This window comes from Micromesistius poutassou (assembly GCF_964030765.1).
Source record: "Micromesistius poutassou genome assembly, chromosome: 2".
Classification (NCBI taxonomy): domain Eukaryota; kingdom Metazoa; phylum Chordata; class Actinopteri; order Gadiformes; family Gadidae; genus Micromesistius; species Micromesistius poutassou.
The window spans coordinates 13,237,034-13,256,492 of NC_140272.1; the positions used below are offsets into that span (position 1 = coordinate 13,237,034).

At 45.9% G+C, this 19,459-nt stretch overlaps 1 protein-coding gene across 2 annotated transcripts in view; it reads right to left on the minus strand.

Moving 5' to 3' along the window:
- The window catches only part of magi1b (membrane associated guanylate kinase, WW and PDZ domain containing 1b), an 86,294-nt gene that overhangs the window by 39,483 nt on the left and 27,352 nt on the right, over positions 1-19,459 (minus strand). For both annotated transcript variants that reach the window (XM_084464306.1, XM_084464305.1), the window contains exons 3-7: positions 11,063-11,182; positions 9,123-9,371; positions 5,855-6,074; positions 5,091-5,173; positions 2,641-2,676 (exon numbers count right to left, since the gene is read on the minus strand). In XM_084464306.1, the coding sequence (XP_084320432.1) occupies positions 2,641-2,676; positions 5,091-5,173; positions 5,855-6,074; positions 9,123-9,371; positions 11,063-11,182 (708 nt within the window). The remainder of the gene's footprint in view (positions 1-2,640; positions 2,677-5,090; positions 5,174-5,854; positions 6,075-9,122; positions 9,372-11,062; positions 11,183-19,459) is intronic.

Here is a 19,459-nt window from a genome sequence, read left to right on the forward strand (position 1 = left end):
ACTTGAAGGTTGAGGTTGAAGATTTGGGGCAGGTCGTATTTGGTCTGGCGTCGTGCGCTAATGTTTTCTCCAAACTACACAAGCGTGTCCGAGAGACAAGAACATTACCGTCATTCACACTGTGAACAAGTCATTACGGATGATTTAGGACAAGAAGCGCACATCGTTTGACCCCGAGTGGTATACATTGCACGTTCAAAGATGGCAAACGCCTCCCGTGAAATGTCCGTAGACTGATTGCGGCAATGGAACGATTATTGGGTGGCGTCCAACACAACAGCAATGTCAGATGTTTTATAGGCAAATTGTCCAATCATTCTCTCCGGTGAGGTATCAATTTTGCATATCATTACCCTCTCAGCCAATTACGTCTGAGTGTACGTGGTGGCCCTGCAGGGTAATTACATCCATCAACCTCTGGAGAACGCTCCTCTAGCCGTCTAGTGCCGAACGCCTACGGTTTGAGTGGAGTCAATGGCAGACCTGTGTGTGCTTCAGAAGTCAAACCGCCGTCGCTACTCTTCATTCACAATACCACAGTAGACGCACCACAGTAGACATCCCCAAAGGGCTCAGAAAACAGCGCGTGCTTTGAGCAAACGGGAAAATCGGCCTGCCAGCAAAGTCGTCACACAAATTGCAAGGAGCAAAAAAAAAAAACAGGAGCAGATTTTCCACACCGGTTAAAATCATGAAATGACATGAAACCTGACTGTTCGACTGCAGGCCCCCCCCCCCCCCCCCATGTATGAGGGGGGGGGGGGGGGGGGCACAGCACACCCACAGCACACCCACGGAGAGCGGTACGGTGGCCGGGTGATTCAAATGCACTGGAGGGAAACATGAGGCAGAATGACACGGTCCCCCCACTCGCCTTGTGCTAAAATTCTAATCACCCACTTGATTTCACAGTGCAGTAGTTCCGCCCCTACTGGGACCACCTGTGTCTGCATAGGGATGCGTGACAGTGTGTCCGTGTGCGGGCGTGTGTGCGTGTGTGCGTGTCAGTGTGTCCATGGGAGTGTGTGCGCGTGTGTGCGCGTGACAACACCATGCATCCCTGCCATTACTTCTCCGTGGGGGCGCTGCAGCCATCGCTGCAATAAACACTCCTGTGCGTGAATCCAGAGAGGATTAGAGTGCACGCAATCTAGGAGACATTCAAAAACACTCTCTCTCTCTAATCTTCCCATCTCCAATCCCCCCACCTGCAGCTATACACATAGTTACCTGTAAGCATCTCATTCTGTTGCTCAGTATTTGATTTCTACCCAGCGCTACTCAAGAGAGCTCGGGGCATCATTTGCAATCTCCTGCGTTTGTAACTCCCAACGAGAAGGGTAGTAATTGCATTTCTTTTTTGCACCCCCCCCTGGTCTGTATGGGATATTGTGATCGATAGTTATTGGACACGTTTAGCCACTTGAGGCTGTGGAGTTCCATCTGGCTGGCCGCCCCATGATACAGACGGGGGAAGTGTTGCTCTGGCTATAGCCAACAAGACTGATGGCCCAGGGATGTATGGCCTTGTATGATCAAGCGTTGTGTTGTGTACTATGATATGGCCAGTAATTATGGATCCTTTTTTCCCATTTTGTATAACATATGGATTTCCGTACTTTTTAAGTCTTGGCGTAGCTGATTAAGTGGCCACATGCACTAGAAGGAATACCCCGCAATCCAATTTGGGGCCCCTTGCTGTTTGCAAGGTAGAAGCAGTTAAAACAAAGTGCTTTGAATCATCATTATGATGTCCAGACATCATTTTACCATGATTCAGGCATTTGAGGGCCTGGGGCATCTTGAAAATAAACAAAAATTGCCCTCAAAATTCCCTCGAAAAAAATTGCAAAGCAGCTACGGGTTATTTTTTTAAAATTGAATATCTGTCATGCAACAGGAAAAAGTAGGTTTTACCTACATTTGATAAGATTGCCCTGGGAAGGATCCAAATTCAGGATTCAAACCTTCAACACGGCTAACCCTGGGGTGATGTAATACCAATAGAACAGAGTCTCACAGAGTGCCCATTAAAAGGGTTGTCACTGAAGTCCGGCGCAACTATTAATCAGGCTGCAACTGAAATGTATTACGGCACCACTTATTATGGTTGAGTGAAAGTGCAGGCCACGCTCTCCGGGAGCTGTTTAGACCAGCATTAGTGGCCCATCGCTGCCCCAGAAGGTCTGCTTACAATGCATGGATGGAGCCCAGGGTATCGGCCCTCTGTCTCTCTCAACCAAGCCGTGGAGACCACCATCAATAAACCAAACGGCCTGGAATGAACCCCATCTCTTATCAATAAGGATGTTGAGCACCTGTCGAATGTGTTAGTGTGTGTGTGTGTGTGTGTGTGTGTGTGTGTGTGTGTGTGTGTGTGTGTGTGTGTGTGTGTGTGTGTTTATATGCACGTGCTTATTCATATCTTGTATCTCTTTAATCTGCATCCAACAGCACTAAAACAAGGTAACCTCTATTCAGGTGTTGACAGCACACACATAATTAATTCACAATCAATTAAATTCACTAATCAATCTGAAAAACCACAGCACAGCCAATTCGGTAGCTGGGAAGATGACGTGATGTAGATGAGTTGTGTACATTCAACTAGTGGTGACGGTGAATGAGTGGACAGCCTACCTAGATCGTTGTCCAGCTCCTCTGTGTGCACCCCTTCTGCTTGGCAAGAGAGACAGGGCAGCAGCATGGTAGGAGAGATGAAGAGAGAGAGAGAACCTTATTATGGGGTATTCATTAGTACGATGTAGTAACTATTTACAACCACCAGGTGGCAATAGCTCCTCAAAACTGAAAGGTCGTTTGAAACAATTCTGTATTGTAATTACCTTTAGATGGGGAAATTCTGTTATCTTCTCATTAAACTCATGCAGAAAATATTCAAACGTTACTTTTAAAAGGGTTCAAGGTGCACCTCACTAACAATAAATGTATAATTGTCCATGAAAAGACATGTTTGCTTGCACAGACATCGACGCACACTACCACTGCTGCGCATTGCATTGTGTGTGCACAGTGCAATAAGAGTGTTACGGCATCAGAAGGAAGATTTGTATTTACAAATAGGGGGTTCTACGTGTATCAACTAATAAAGTAATTTGCTCAATTCCTTAGGGGTGAGGGGCATGTTCTTGCTCAGATCCAGAGCAGAACAGCCGTAAACTCATTCCATTTAGACTGCAAGGGCACACTACACAAGGCTGACACCTACAGGCTACGGAGAAAATGTCAACACTAGGGTGGGTAACAATCATAAAACAATCATAAAATACATTAATGCCCTAGGGCAGGGGTTTTCAAACTTTGCGTGTGTGTGGACCACTTTTTATAATCAAGAATTTTCACGGACCACCTTATAATACACATAATAAAATATGTCTACACACAGTCCTACCTGAATTACCCGCACCTCTAAATAGGCATATATTAGCACTAAAAGTAACATAGAATCAGTACAACAGGCTTGTTAAAACAACGTTTACTGCACACAACGGCTGCCACATATTTAATGTATTTATTTAAAGTGCCCGAGGGCGTAATCAGGTTAATTCATACCAATGATAATGTAGTATTAAATATGTACAGCAGTGGCGATTTCTCTAAGACTGCAAGGGAAGCTCAGCTTCCCCTAAAATTTCAAAAATTTAATGGTCAAATATATACTGTTGTTAACATTTAATTGACTAAAAATGCGTTAGAACACGTCCATCTTGAAGACGAGTTCGTTCAGAATCAGCTGCTTATCGCAGGTCGACTGACTCGATGTCCTTCTCATACACTCCCATAGCATCACAGTGCAAATTGCCTGTTGAAGCTCAGCGTCCATCCACTTCAATGGGGCTGCATAGAACAGCTTTTTTTAGTGCGTCGAAAGTCAACGGTCATTGGATAATGCTGCGATTATGTCCCTCCCACGGACGCTCAGCGTCTCTGGGGGTGAATGGAGGAGTGGGCTGGCCTGGACGCTGGGCTTCTGCGTGATTCCGCGTTTGATTGACAGCGATTTTGAACTATAAAAAGTCGCCGGAGCTCTCTTCATTTTGCAAGCGACTGCAACCTATTTCTTGATATTTGCTTGGTGAAATTGCTAGACAATTTTCATAGTACATTTCATACACTTATTCACACAATTCCTTGCTTCAATTTAACATAATTCCCACATTTCCTTGTTCAAGCTTGTTCAATATCGTTTTGGTAGTTGGTAGCCATCACTTTGATTCAGGGAGCCTGAGGTCTGAACTTTAAGTCCTGTATTCAGATCAGGACTTGCAGGGTGACAGGGTGTTCCTTAAAGACATGAAGTTGGACAGTGCAATGCCTCAGCTTTACAAACTGTTCTCATTAGTGGCAACAATTGGAGCTACATCTGCAGGTGTAGAAAGGAGCTTCTCCTGTTTAAAGTGGCTCAAGTCCTACACCTAACACAATGGACCAAGGCCGTTTAAGCAGCCTAGCTCTGCTGGCCATTAAGAGGTCACTGGTCAAGTCACTGGAAAAGACAGCTAGTTGGTATGACAGAGCATTACCTTGAAAAGGAACAGAGAACACAATTTATATGATGTAGGCCGAAAATGAGCTTTCCCTCTTTGAAAGACCAGCAGCCGCCACTGATGTACAGCAATCACAAACAAACTGAACTGAACTGGATAAAGTCAAATATCAAATCTTCTCAAAGTCCTCAACAAACAGGCTGGGAGTTTGTCCAAGTAACATATGCAAAACATTTCAAAAACGGGAGATCAAGAAACTTACTGGTAATTAAAATAATAATAGGCCTTATTTCTTCCATTTATAATTTAAAACAAATCGTTTCAGATATACACTGCCTATATATAAAGGCTATGCATGTGGTTAGCTTTTGTTTTTTAGTTTTTTTGCTTTTCCACGGACCACCTGCAGTACCGTCGTGGACCACCGGTGGTCCGCGGACCACAGTTTGAAAATCACTGCCCTAGGGCATTAATGTAGTACAGAGATTTTTTTCAGAACTGAGCTTTGATTTAACAAAGACAAAATTGTTTAGGTTCTTTGAACACTATTTGAATACACACAATATACACACACAGACGTACCATCATCTTCACATTCTTCTAGGGGTTTCTGAGGTTTGTCCAGGCACCGGGGATCTATCCAGGATGTGGTCTTGGTATTGTGGCTGAACATGGACACAAGGAACACTTGGAGGTTATCATATCATTTGCAAGGGGGAGAAAACTCCACCAATTAAAATATTCCCTCTATATAATAAAATAAATAAGATGATGTTGGGCATTGCGACGCATGAGTCTACATTAAGTCTAACAACCTGCTCTGTGGATGAACAGGATGATCCTATTCTGGGACATGATGCAACTCTATCAATAAAGCAGATCAACTAGCTCCTGTATAACCCACGCAAGAACTCATTGAACCGTTATTTGATCATACTGATGTTGAAATATATGCAACGCAGACTGGCAGCTCCAAGACTGTTTCACTGCCAAGCAGAACCCTTTGGTTAGACTGTGCAGTTCATTTGACACTGCAGACAACCGATGCTCATAACCTTGTCTACAATTTTCTGTTCCTGTGAGGTTTATATTGTTGATAATTGAGTGCTTATATTTAGTTATTCACCACAAAGCTTCAATTTGCAAATTATCATATTTGTAGAATCCTTAGTCAAATGTGTTTTTGTGTCTATCAATCCATCTCAAAGCTGTTGTGGTTTTCTTCATTCGACCCACGCTGTTGGCACTGGAGACCAACACACGCCAGACGCCAGACGATTCCAAGGACGCCGGCGCAGAGAATCCCCTCTTCCTCCCCCCTCCTCTCCCCCCCACAGACGACCTACTCTATGAAGTAGCCCTCGCCGTTCTCCGTGTACGCCATCTCCCAGTTCTCCGGCAGAGGTCCCAGCGGATCGTCCTCCGGGGGAGGGTGAGGGTGCGTTTGCTGTGTCCTGTCCGTGGTGGCCGACGGGGAAGGGGTGGTCCCGGCGTAGGACGGGGCACTCTGGCGGGAGTCAAAGGGGCGCACCGCTTGGTGAAAGTCGTCCGCTTCGCTGGAGTCTCCTGGAGGGAGGGGGAAAAGACAAGGTTGGGGGGGACACACGTTTTTGCTAGCGTTAATTGTCGTTTCTTGGAACTGCTTCAAGCATGTCATCGGGTGGACAGGGTCGGTGGACAGTTCTTTGAGATGACATCGCTACCATAGCCATTATCCAACAGGGGGATGATACACAGCTATCAGACTCAGATCTCAGAAGAGCAACAGAACACATCACTACTAAATAAAGAAATAAGGGGGATGTGTGGCAGAGTATAGACATTGCTGTATTAATTGCAGTTTCTCCTCCCCCCCCCCCCCCCCGCATGAAAACTTTAGCATCAACGCCCGGCCCAGATTTATTAAGAGTCGAGCGGTCTATATTCACACTTTTGGAGTAGAATATTACACCAGGGTGTGTGACTAGGACTTTATGAAGTTCTACACAGAACAGCCGAAATAAATGGTCCTGGTCCACCGGCGGCTGCTAAAATACACGAGTAGCCCAGAAAAAGAAAGTGCTGATGACGGCAAAGAAAGGTGGTGTGCAAAATCGACACAAAATAACATGCTTGGTGCGAAATGGGACCGAAGCTGTACATTCCTTCATTTATACATTCATTACGTCCTCCATGTAACCATTTATCCATCCATCCACTTAGTATCACTAGCAATAAGACCCTTATTTGGCTGAATGTCTGGTGTGACATTGACAGAAATGTCCCTGCTTCACTAACCTTGATCACAAATCACAAACACAACCAAATGCAAATACAAATCAACAAAACACGTCTAGCAGGCTTGAATTGTGTTGAAGTGTTGAATCTCCAGGACGTTGGCAGGTGATTAGCATTCTAAAAAGCCCCCCTGAAGTCCATTGATGACCGTTTCCACAGAAATAAGTTCTGTCTGACAGAGATAACAGCAGATCCCTTTCTGCAGTACTACTATCACAGTTTAAGATCGTAGAAACATTCACTAAACTGTATTATGGAACGCTACTGAAGTCCTGTGCAGGGCACCAGGTAGCCGGCAAAGATATGTCAATTTGAAATGACTTGCACATTTCCTATAACATCATATCGTGGCTGTCAAGGTTACACCTTTGCTCTGCAATAGGCCTGCCTCAAACTAGTCATAGGGATTTATTTTAAGAATATTGACAGTGGGCTGAAATTAGTTTTGTCGATGCCACAGGTACAGAATGTATAATTGAATACAGGTCTGATTCACAGCTTAAACCAGACCATCATTGAAAGCCCTTAAAAAAATGTTTTAATAAGTGTTTGATTAGAAATCCAAGGGCACCAAGTGTAAAGGGTGGACTTGGGTTTTGAGCCAGTCGTTACTTTACAGTTTAGGATTCATAGTGCGTATTGCACATCTTCCAAAAACATTATTTTACTCACTGCTTATTCTTTTCTCCCTGAACCATCCCAACATCTTCCTCCTGCAGAGCAGATGCTTATTCAAGAGAGACAGTTCGCACGTGGCCCCCCCCACCCCCACCCTCACCCCCACCCCCCGCCTTTAAGCACTAAAGTACTGCACTTCCTGTTACCTCATTCACACGCTGAGTGACACCTGGCTGACACCTTGGCACGCTCCAACACAAACACTCCCATGTGAAGAGTACACAACTGTTGGTCACACCTTGAAACACAAATGAAGACCGAGGCTTGTTTGACTCTCTTATTGATGTCGGACGTACGGGTCCCAAAAAATGACTAACATTACAGAAGGATGTTTTGATACAGCAAACGGATTTAAAAGCCACATTTGTGTGATTGTACAAATCCAACACATATTATTTATACACCATAAACAAGCCCTGCGTAGCCTAATAAAAAGGGTGTAGTCACCCTCACTAGCCACATATACAAGCCACATGGCTCACTCCGTTCCTATAAAAATCACAGAAATTCTCCCGACTCCAACGAGCAATAAATACAGTTTGCGCAACGCCCACAAGAGTATTTACACGACGGCGGGGAATATTTCAAACATGGGGGCTGCCGTGTCATCCGGCGCCGACCCGCTTCCAGCCAGATGGCACTATTTTTCTCCCTCCCAGACACCCAGACACTGGCGGATGTGGACAAAAGCGGAGACCACTTACTCACCACACAAAGAACCACTTGTATCCTGCAGCCCGTCACCACGGCATGCTCCTGTGTGCGCTCACTCGCTCGCTCTCCCCTCCCAGACCCGATCCCTTGTGTTATTTTGTATTCCTCCTTCCTACCTTCTTGCAACAGCCTTTCAAAAACGCATTCCTCCCCCTGCTCTGCTTCTGTTCCCTTCCACAATCCTTTTCTGCAACCCACTTCCATCTTAAACCACCCAACACCCCCACCCCCCCCCCCCCCCCCCCCCCCCCCGCATGCCCAAAACACACACACACACACTCACACTCTTCCCTAGCCACTCCCTCATTCCGTTCTTCTTCAATTCCAACTCCTTCTGCTCTTTCCAGCTTGTCCTTCTGCACACGCGGTCCACCGGAGCAACCCCGCCCCCTCCCCATCACCTGGACCACCCGGCTCATTACGTCATTTTTTGTGTTTATATGGAAAAACTAAAGGAAGTGCCCTACCACAAACACACACACACGCACACACACACACACACACACACCCCACCCACCCCGATGCGCTCCACAAAGCAAAACCAAACACAGAACAACCACCGTACTACAACACTTCAGCTCTGGACAATCATCCTTTACGACTCTCGCCTCGAAATAAAAGCCCTGCTCTCGTTCGCTCTACCGGCCGCTTTGCAACCAGTGCATTTACACCCCCCCCCCCCCCCCCCCCCCCCTCCCCTCTAGTCACAAATTCCACCGACCCCCCCCCCCCCCCCCAGCCACGCCTCCCCTCCCCTTCCCTTCGTCGACTCACGCCTCTCCCCCCTTAGCTCCTCCCAGCGGAGGCATACCCCCTCCCCTCCCCTTCGTCGACTCCCGCCTCTCCCCCCTTAGCTCCTCCCAGCGGAGGCGTACCCCCTCCCCTCCCCTCCGTCGACTCCCGCCTCTCCCCCCTTAGCTCCTCCCAGTGGAGGGGGGGGCGTACCGGTAAAGCTGCTGTTCATCTCCGGGAGCTCCTCGTCGTCCTCCTGTGGGTGCTGGTGCTGCTGCCCTCCCGGCCCTATCCCAGCATGGTGCATCTCATCGTAGGTGTCATAGGCGCGTCGCGGTGTGGAGTGCTGTGAGCCGGGCAGGCTGCCGCTGAGCCCGTCAGCCAGAGGGGCATCACCGCCGCTACCAATCACTATCCCAGCGGGGGGCTGCGCTGGCGGCTTGGGCGTCCCATAATAGTTACCTAGGCAACGGGGGGGGGAAATTAAGATGGGGTGGAGGTGGGGGGTGCAGCAGAAAAGGAGGGCATATTAGGAGGGCATGGCAGGACAACAACAGGGTGAACGCATTGGCAGAGTCTGGGTCAGGGCGTGTGCGTGTGTGTGTGTGTGTAGGAGTGGCATGACTAAACCAATCTTTGTCTTGTTAAATGAGAAGGGTGTCGGCGGTGAGATTTGAATTCCAGCCGTGACCCTGGTCGTGACTGGCTGCTCATTACACACTGTTCTTGTCCACTGTGTTTGCTGTAGCTTTGTCATCACTAGAATCCCCCAGACATAGCTTGTCGGTTTAGCACGTATTTGAGCAAAACAAACCTCTCCGCTGGGTGGGTGAAGCAGGCAGAACAATGTGCTATTTGGTAAAAGGAACAGGAAAGAAAGACGCCGTGTATTTTTGTTGTTATGGTGAGGAAAAAAATATGTCACGGTCCACAGTAGTAACAGTAGTAATAATAGTGCAAACAATTTTTCCAGAATTGTAATTAGAATAAACAAGAGACAAAGGATTAGCGTTTCAAATTAGGAGGGGTTTTCTTTTTGGATTGTTAACAGGTTGCTAGCCCACAATCAATTAGCATTTACTACGGCGTCTGAAAACATTAGCAGGGCTGGGAAGACGGTGGTTTGGGTGCATCCATGGGCGGGTGTTTAGTTTAAACAAATGTAAACAATAAAACATATCCGACACGCATCACAACGCTTAAGACCCCATACCAAAAGTGCTTGTGATTTTCAAGCATGTGGAAAAACTCATCCGTGGCTCAAATGATGTCATAACATTCACTATAAGAGCATGTGCAGCATCCGTTTTGATCCTATTTTTTTTTTTTTTAATTACGCAACCAAATGTATCAGAGATCACCTTTGAGGGATGGGAGGTGCCCAGCATGAGAAGGGTGTCGCCATGTAGGGCACCCTGCTTCCTCACTTCAGAGCCCCCCCAACCCCCATGAGCACAGACCGAGTTCTCCCACTGAGCTACACTGCTGTCATCCGCTAGTTCGACATGATGCCCTCCATGGCTCCCAGTCCTCGTGTACATCTGTTTAAATAGGCCCAATGGTTGTCCGAACATCGCCTAGTTTTCTGTTTTAAGATAAGTTCAAATAATGTTTATCCCAAATGGTCCTTTGTTCTTCAGGTTTGGGAAATGTGAAAATGGGTTATCACTATTGCAAGTATAATGTTGATGGCCTTCAGTTAAAGTACAGACAGTCTATTTCATAGCAGAAACATATTTAAGTACTGTACAACATTCCACTACATTGAAACTCACTGTCAGGCATGCCCTGACTAACCAGAATTTTCTTTCTACTGACATTAAGGAGGAATGCATTAGATACCTTCATGTTAACGTATTTTAGAATATGTAATTTTTGAAAAGGGCGGCAGACAGAAGTCAGGGGGGTTCATATGTGTCTTATTGAGTCACTGCACCTCGCTCACATTTCATTAGAAGGTCAAAGAATTCAATTGCTACATGACCACCTGGTACCGTTGTCATTGTATTCGGACGCATAGTGTTTGGGAAAGATATGCAAACTAGCCACCCTTTAGCCCAGAGCAGCAGGTGCAATCGGCAAAAACAAACTCAAACGTTTACTTGAAACAAGGAACAAAGCTTGAGGTTGAGAAGCTAGACTTGGAGACCTACCTTCATACGATCCAATCTCTAAGAGGGTCCCACTCTTCTCCAATTCCAAAAAGTCCTTGACGGACAGGAAGTTGTAGTGAACACCAGGGACCTCTTCGTCACGCGGGGGACGGGTTGTACCTGGACCACAGAGGAGAAGAGGAGGATGAGGACAAGCACAAGATACAGTGGATGAATCTGCCATGATAATGGTTTAGGTTAAGGAAAACAGCATGTATGAGGCTGAGAAAGCTTTGTGTAATTGGCAATAACGCCATAGCTTTCACTAAGAAATCCAACTTACGTAGATTGTGAATCCCAATTAGTACGTTCAATTGCAGATTGGTTTGCTTTTTGCCGCCCTGGGTTTGAGATTCATAATGTGAGGTGTCGCTAGCAATTAGCTACTGACACCTAGTGTGTGTGTGTGTGTGTGTGTGTGTGTGTGTGTGTGTGTGTGTGTGTGTGTGTGTGTGTGTGTGTGTGTGTGAAACGTAAGAGGCGTCAAAAATGGCATGTGGTGGTAAGTATAACAGCTTCACGTCAAGAGAACACATACATGGCTCTTTAACTCGACCAAAATCCACTGCACAGAACGATTACAATCAATAAGAAACTCAGTGGCCACGTAAAGTATCCATGTGAGGTTGCCTCATTTTTGGGATGTCACTGGTGGAATGGGGAGACGGGGGCGGGAGATGGGGGGGGGGGGGGACAGCCCTTTGCCACTCCACCATTTCCTCTTCTTTCCCTTCCCTCCACCACCTATTTTCCTCCCTTTTCATCCATCTCTCGATCATCTAATCACGTCGTCTCCAGTGGCTGGGTGAGCAATAAGATGGTAAAAATAGATGTGTGGAGCTGGGGGAAACGGCGCCCACTGCCGCCACCTTCAATGGCACCCGTGATAAATCACCCATCCGAGGGGTGGGGTTGGGGGTCCGTTTGGCAGGGAGGAGTGGGTGACTAAAGCAGGCAGCACACACAGACACAGACACACACACACACACACAGACACACACACAGACACACACACACACACACTCAGGAAAGCGAATGCACGGTGACTATATGCACACTCGCTCCTTGCATCGTGGAGACAAAGACACAGACAACACACACACAGCGGGTCGTCTTGGCCGGCGCCAAACACTGGGGCCGTGGCGCCCCTCGGCCGTGCCTTGTACAGGCTACGTGTTCCTGCGTCTGCTCCGCGGCGAAGGGTCACAGGGAGAAGGACGGACTCATTTTTAGCCTCTTCCACTCTCCCCATGTTTTTCTTTTTGCATGCATTGCCAACATTGAGCGTCTAGTGCTCTACTGTGTCCACTCTGTGCTCTTCAAAACTCTGCTGGTGGATTCCATTCAAAAGTGAAGGCTCCGGAATGCCTCCCCGACAGGAGTGTGTTGTGTGTGTGTGTGTGTGTGTAGCGTTGGTTAGCAAGGAGTCCATGGCCATGTCCGAGTGGCTTATTGCTGGTCGGCTTTTCCAAACAAACCCATTGATTTAACTCCACTTGGACATTGCCGCCCTTAACAAAGCAAATAGGAAGTGCAACTGTGATCAGTGTTTCAAAGGGGGGGGAGGGGGGGGGGAGGGGGGGTCAGTCGAATAGCAGAAGCTTGGCGACGGCCCAGAGGCTAAGGCACTCATTGCTATCAGCCTAATTAATTCACCATCAACCCTTGTCCACAAAGGCTCTATTGACTGAGCCATGCATCGGAGTGAGTGGGAGAAAGGGATTGAGAGAGCGCACAAGTTACACTCTCAAATCGCCCCGATTGGGCAGGATGACAGCCACATGCACTTTGCTCCAGGATACTGACCAAACCGAAATGGAGTGAAATGGAGAAACAAAAGGTGAGGAGAAGAGTTGAGAGTGAATGCTTAATCCAGGTACTAGCGCACAGCGGGGGCCTTGGGAGAGTTGCTGTGGAGGTGGTTGTCTAGCTGAGGCCGGGGTTGGGTCTATAAGCGTTTCATATCATCCTCGGTGGAGAAACGGTGGGCGGGTAATGTGGTGAAAAGAAATCCATGATTTGCTTTGCAGAAAAAAGATCAAGAAGTCAAAGCATGGGACATCGGATGACACACTCGTACCAACACTTCACATTTCACACACACACCCACCCCCACACCCACCCCTCCCTTGCTCCATTAAGTGTCATGGAGTTAATGTACTGTGGCCTTTAAATAAAAATAGACCATTTTTTTTTGGTCTGTTCACGCCATCAGCTGCTTGGCTGTTCTGTTGCCAAGGACGACCGCAGAAGGATAGGCTGGCAAGAGACGTTGAAAGAGCCACACCAAGACTGTCCTTTGATGACGCTAAAGCCCTTATTCACAATACACCAGGAATATCAGAAATGCGCTATGTGCCTGGAGCACAGCAAAGCACAGTAGTGATGGAAGGAAGCACAATTGCTTGAGCATGACTCAAAGGTCTGGGCCCAATGCGTGCAAGACAGCATGAGTGGTGCATCACACATGAAACAGAGCAAAGAAAAAGAAAAACGAATAAGGGTTGAAGGGAGCAGCAATAGGACACGATGAGAAAAGTTTGGTGCACTGAATATTTGATCAAATCAAGAGGGCGGCGTGATCAAAAAGGTGGAGCTCAGGAGTGCTCATACTATCGAGGGCTTTCTCACAGAGGCCATGGAGAACTTTGAGATATCGTTTTTGGATCACTGGGGTGAAGGGATCCAAAATACACAAATACAACATAATAACTGACCTTTAATAATATAATTATTTGTCATGGGGAGTGTTTCATAGCATGAAAAATAAGAAAAACATCTATTTTTTGGCTTCTAAATGAGATGCAGAGGAGATGGCCACTAGGCAGAAAGGGTCCAGATAGGTGGAACCACTCAATTCGAACAGTCCATACTTAGGGAGTATGTACTGAGAATGTTGGAAACTGTATAAGTGTTTACAACTGTTCTGTGGTTGTGGATTTGTTGGTGTGTTGGTGTGTGTATGGGGATGTTATTCCATCTGCTGGATGAACAAAATATAGTCTTACCCTTAATGTCCTATGGCGGTCATTTTAGACCCGGAATACCACAGGTGTGACAATATTGATTAAACCACAAAAAAGTAAATGAATGGCCATCAGCAATTTTATGTGTTGAAATGAGGAAAACATAAGGTCTTGAGGTAATTGGATGAAATATTTATTTATGAGAGAAGAAGAAAAGAAAACTGTTGTAAACCCCTACCTGAACACTGGATGAGGGTAAGCAATGCATGTATTTTTTCAATGGCCACTAAATGATGTGGTGTATTCATTTGGTTGCAATCTGCAACCTCACCGCTAGATGCCACTAAATCGTCTTCAACGTGACTAAAGTTTGTTTAGGTTGGTCAGTTGAAGCATGACAACATTTAAAGGGCTCAGATTTCACCAGCAGAAGCATTTTCAAAATCTAACCTAATCAGTGGGTGTTCAAGTGGGTGTTTCCCAAACCCAGATGTCTAGATCAGGCTACAGTTGGTACAGTCCAGTGGATGGGCTGGTAGGCTGAACCATCCAGAAAACATCTGGCTACACACTCACACTTTGCATAATGGGTAGAATGTCAAGTGGCTTGCACTGGCTGATCAACGTCACACCTGGTGGTGAAATGGGAGCCCTGTAAGTGTACATGACCCTGGGTGAACCGCCCACTGCCTTGCTTCCCCTTGGTCACATCGTTTGTCTCTGTCACTCCAGCGCAGCAGAATGCTGAGCTACGATTATCCTCCAAGTAATCCAACTGAGACTTGACTCTGACGGAAACCCAAGACCGTTATCGTGTAAAGGGCTGTGCCCAACCACAGACAAGTGTATTACCACACACAAACACCATTAAATGAGGAAATGGCCCTTATAACAACCAACAGCTGGCCCTGCACAAAAATTCAGGGTTGCACATGGCGCTACACACACACACACACACACACACACACACACACACACACACACACACACACACACACACACACACACACACACACACACACACACACACACACACACACACACACACACACAGGTGTGAAGGCATACAGCCACCAAATGGCTGTTTTGCAACAGCCAGACAAGATAAATAAACACTATAAATTACCATTTAGTGAGTCACACCTCCTCCTGAAAAACACACACACATACACCAAAAAAGCACATCATGGTGTCATACTACAGTTAAGAATCTCTCGCAGCAACCCCGATCTAGTTTAACATAAACATTCACCATGACCATCTGATCAAAACACGACACCCTCCAGCACCCACCAATCACGGCCTGCCTCCAACAGTCTAACAAGTCTTTCGGGTTACTAAGTTACGCCGCCAGGGTTCTTCCAACCACGATCAATTCATCCTTGGAACACCTGCTGATTTTCCCCACGACCTCTGCCCTCCGTTCACCCCGTCACCTCGTGCGAGATCTATAACAAATGTCTCGCCCTTGTCAACTTTCAATCACACCGATCTGAATAAATGGTGATGCCACATCCCAAGCCACCCCTAAATGGTCTGGCTGCAGATGTGAACCAAGCCCCACACACACACACACACACACACACACACACACACACACACACACACACACACACACACACACACACACACACACACACACACACACACACACACACACACACACACACACACACACAGGAGATGCAAGACATGGGTGCCCGATCCTTCAGCTGCTCAGCACCCAGGCTCTGGAACTCCACACATAAGACAGTCAGACACCATCACAACCTTCAAGTCACAACTCAAAATTCACCTGTTCAAACTGGCTTACACTCTATAACTGGACACTATGCACTTCACTTGTTTTTAATCACATTGTCTTGTTTTTATTAGGGATGTCCCGATCTCATTTATTAGCTCCCGATCCGATTCCGATATTTTCATATTGCTCCCGATCCGATCCCGATATTTCCCGATACTGGTTTTCCGATACCGATTTCTGATATCATTTATATATAATTTAATTTTTTTTGTGTGTTGGCAAATAGCATTTAATTTCCTGTACATTAAGAAATAGACATGCATCCAAGCTTTGCTCAATAGCTTTTATTCTCTCACTTGTAAATAAGAGGTTTTTTTTAAAAAGGGTACGTGTTGGGAACGTTACTTTTAAAAAGTAATTAGTAATAGTTACTCAATACTTGTTCCAAAACGGAGTTAGTAACTGAATTACTCGATAATAAAAGTAACTAGTTACCAGGGAAAGTAATTATTTGCGTTATTGTAAAAAAAAAAAAAAGTAGCTTTATAGATGCGCGTGTCGTTGTGAGATGCTTCATTAGATCGTCGACAAAGTCTTCGCTCCTGGACATAATGTACACTTTACATGCACGTTCTTGCCTTTGACCTCAATGAAGTAGTGCTTATATCTCCACCTTGAAAATACCGACTTTTCATCGGATTGCTCCGGACTCGTCATCTCTGCTGCTTCTTCGAATCTGTTTGGTGTGTGTGGTGTGCGTGGTCTGGCTTGTGTGTAAAAACACTGGCTCCGATTGGCTACCATGAAACATGACTCTGCCTTAGCCAATCATAATCGCTTATCTCGTTGTTAACCCACCCGGTCACTAGCAGTGTGTGTGTGGACATTTTATACTTTGTAAGGTGACCTTGGGTGACATGAAAGGCACCTCTAAATTAAATGTATTATTATTATTATAACACTGACTGAATAAAGGAGTGGCTGCTGAAGAGGGCATGACCAGCATGGCCCACACTGAACCACTAGGGCCACTAGAACCACTATGGCCTTTGTCTCCCAACAGAGGTGTTGGTTAAGGGGATCATCTTGTGAGATCTACACCTCGTTCATTCTCAAGCTCATCTTATTTGCTCTGGCAGACAGATTCAAGTAGCTCTTCTATATTTAATTGATGGCACACTATTTTGGGGAGCCTCTGCTCTTGCAGAAGCACAATACATGCAGTGAGCGCAAGGACGCTTCTGAAATTTGGGAGACTAGTGAGTGTTATGAAATGGAATAGAAGGCTGATTACATTATGCAACTTTGAGACATCTATCAAATAATGAACAGCTGATAAGCAGTTATCAATCTGGCCATTACATTACTACAGAGTCCAACACATTGGACAAGATATATCTTTGCTTTGCTTGTTTTGTCACTGTTCCGAAATACACTGAACCAAAAAAAAGGAAATTGGGACTAGAGGTGCATGCCAAACACTCAAAACAGGCCAATTTTTTAGAGTGTGTGTCTGTGTGAGTGAGTGAGTGAGTGAGTGAGTGAGTGAGTGAGTGAGTGAGTGTGTGTGACCTACATTTAACTCCGTCCACAATGCTACTACGTGTCTTTAATGAGTGGTTGGTGATGTCTTCCTGGCCAGGATTAAGATCTTGGTGCTCCTCGTTAAACCATGTGTTGGGTCGGGCATCCTGGTTGCCAGGTCGACCTAGCGTAGCCTTCGCGTCTACAACATACTCAGACTCTGTTATATCTCGGCTGAAACGAACCTTCTTCACTCCCTCTTTTTTGAAAGAAATAGATTCTCCACCTGGTTGGACATCCTGATGACAGAAATTAACGTTTTCATTGTCCTCAGTATTCAAAACCACATCTGAGTCGGGGCCATCTTTGAGTGTTGGCTTGGCCACCTCGTCCACAAAACTCTCAGACTCAACTGTGTGTTTATCTGAGCTATCCTGCTGCTCGTCATTCACTCGGTCACCCGACTTAGTGAAGGGCTGGGCGTCTTCCAGATCTTTACCAGGTTTCTTCTTTCTTTTACGACATCCAAAGCATCCACAAAGGCCAAACTGAAGAGCACTGAACATGTCTGTTGGTTTTTTCTGACTATTGCAGATGAATCCAGATGCCCCTCAGTGAAACTAATCCATGGTGGTGAGCAGAAGCCAGGTTTAAGCAACACAATAATTATTCCAATATAGAGCACAGCCCTCTTAGGCCAATACACCATCCAGGGATCAACCCATAATAAATATGTGTCTTAAATGGGCTATCAAGACACCCGTTTTCTCCCTGATGGATTTGCTGCTCCAAAAACACAGAAAAAGAAACACCTGTTGTCGTTTAGAAAGGAAGCGGGGACAAGCGACGTGTGCCGAGTTAAGGCGGTTACTAACTGCCTTCCAATGTTTGCTGGATAAACTAAATACACTCTTTTTTTGGCCAGAGGGGTAATTATGTCTTCGGTAGTCACTGGGCCTGCGAGTTTACTTACTTTTAATATCCTAGAGACAGTAGGAAGAAGAGCACATTTTCTGCCCTGAAAATGTGTCGTTGTTGGTCTGAGTAAAGGCCCTGAGCTGACCAACTACAGTGGAATGGATGGCCGCACCAAGTATAGGCAACAGGGCAACAGAGATGGTCTAATTAACTAACCTGGAAGATTGAGGAGATCCAAGGATACGTTTCATTATGTCTTCGTGTTTCAAAGAGCAGTCACTTGACATAGCTTCAAGAGCACGGTGGAGCTCGGTGGACACCGAATACTTTCACTGATCAATAATATTCCATTCTATCATCACCACCGTCCACCCCACATTACAAATGGAAGTATCCAAAATGTTCAACATAAAACTGTATGATTTATGCCATGTTCATGTATTTAGGCAATGTAAGATGAATTACGACAGGATTATTGAACTGAGCATTAGACACTATACGATAATCTTCCCAACAGATCATAAGAATTAAGTCATTCGGACTGACATAACAACGTTGTATTATGTGTTGCCGAGCACGTTTACCCAGGAAAGGCCTGACCTGTTTCTGAGCTGATAATGTACTGTGTCATCTGACTGAACCAGACCATCAGGTTCTAACGACAACAGTCAGGGTGTGCCACGAAGTTCAACAACATGCCTGAATGGGGCTGAAAATAACAAAGTGATAAATTGCGTTATGTGGAACCTGGCCAGGTTGCAAGACTCCCACAAACTATTTTGTGTTTTAGAATGTCAAACCAATTATGAACTGAGCCAATTCCATTATCAATTTGCAACCATTTTCCATGATATGGGGATGTTGGGATAGGAAAGAATGCATACTGCGTACCGTGCCATGAACGCATAGTATTGAGTTCAGAATGACCTAAATGCAAATACAGAAGTGTCAGCAGACAACTTTGAGAATCAAACAACATTAGATTGTCAGCACACACTTGTGCTGACTGAATGTCTACTAAATGTAAGGCCCGACTTTTCTGACTTCTTGATGTTCTCAACGGAGAACCGATCAGTGCCATGAAAAGTAGGCCACCATAAATTTGTTTGGCAACGATTCAATATCATAATAGTTCTATGAATAGATTGAGCTATTTAAATTTAGCTTGTGTGCTAACACTGGGGTAATCGAGCACAGGAACAATCCAAGAGAGTGCATTCAAAGCCACTCTTGGATAAATTGATG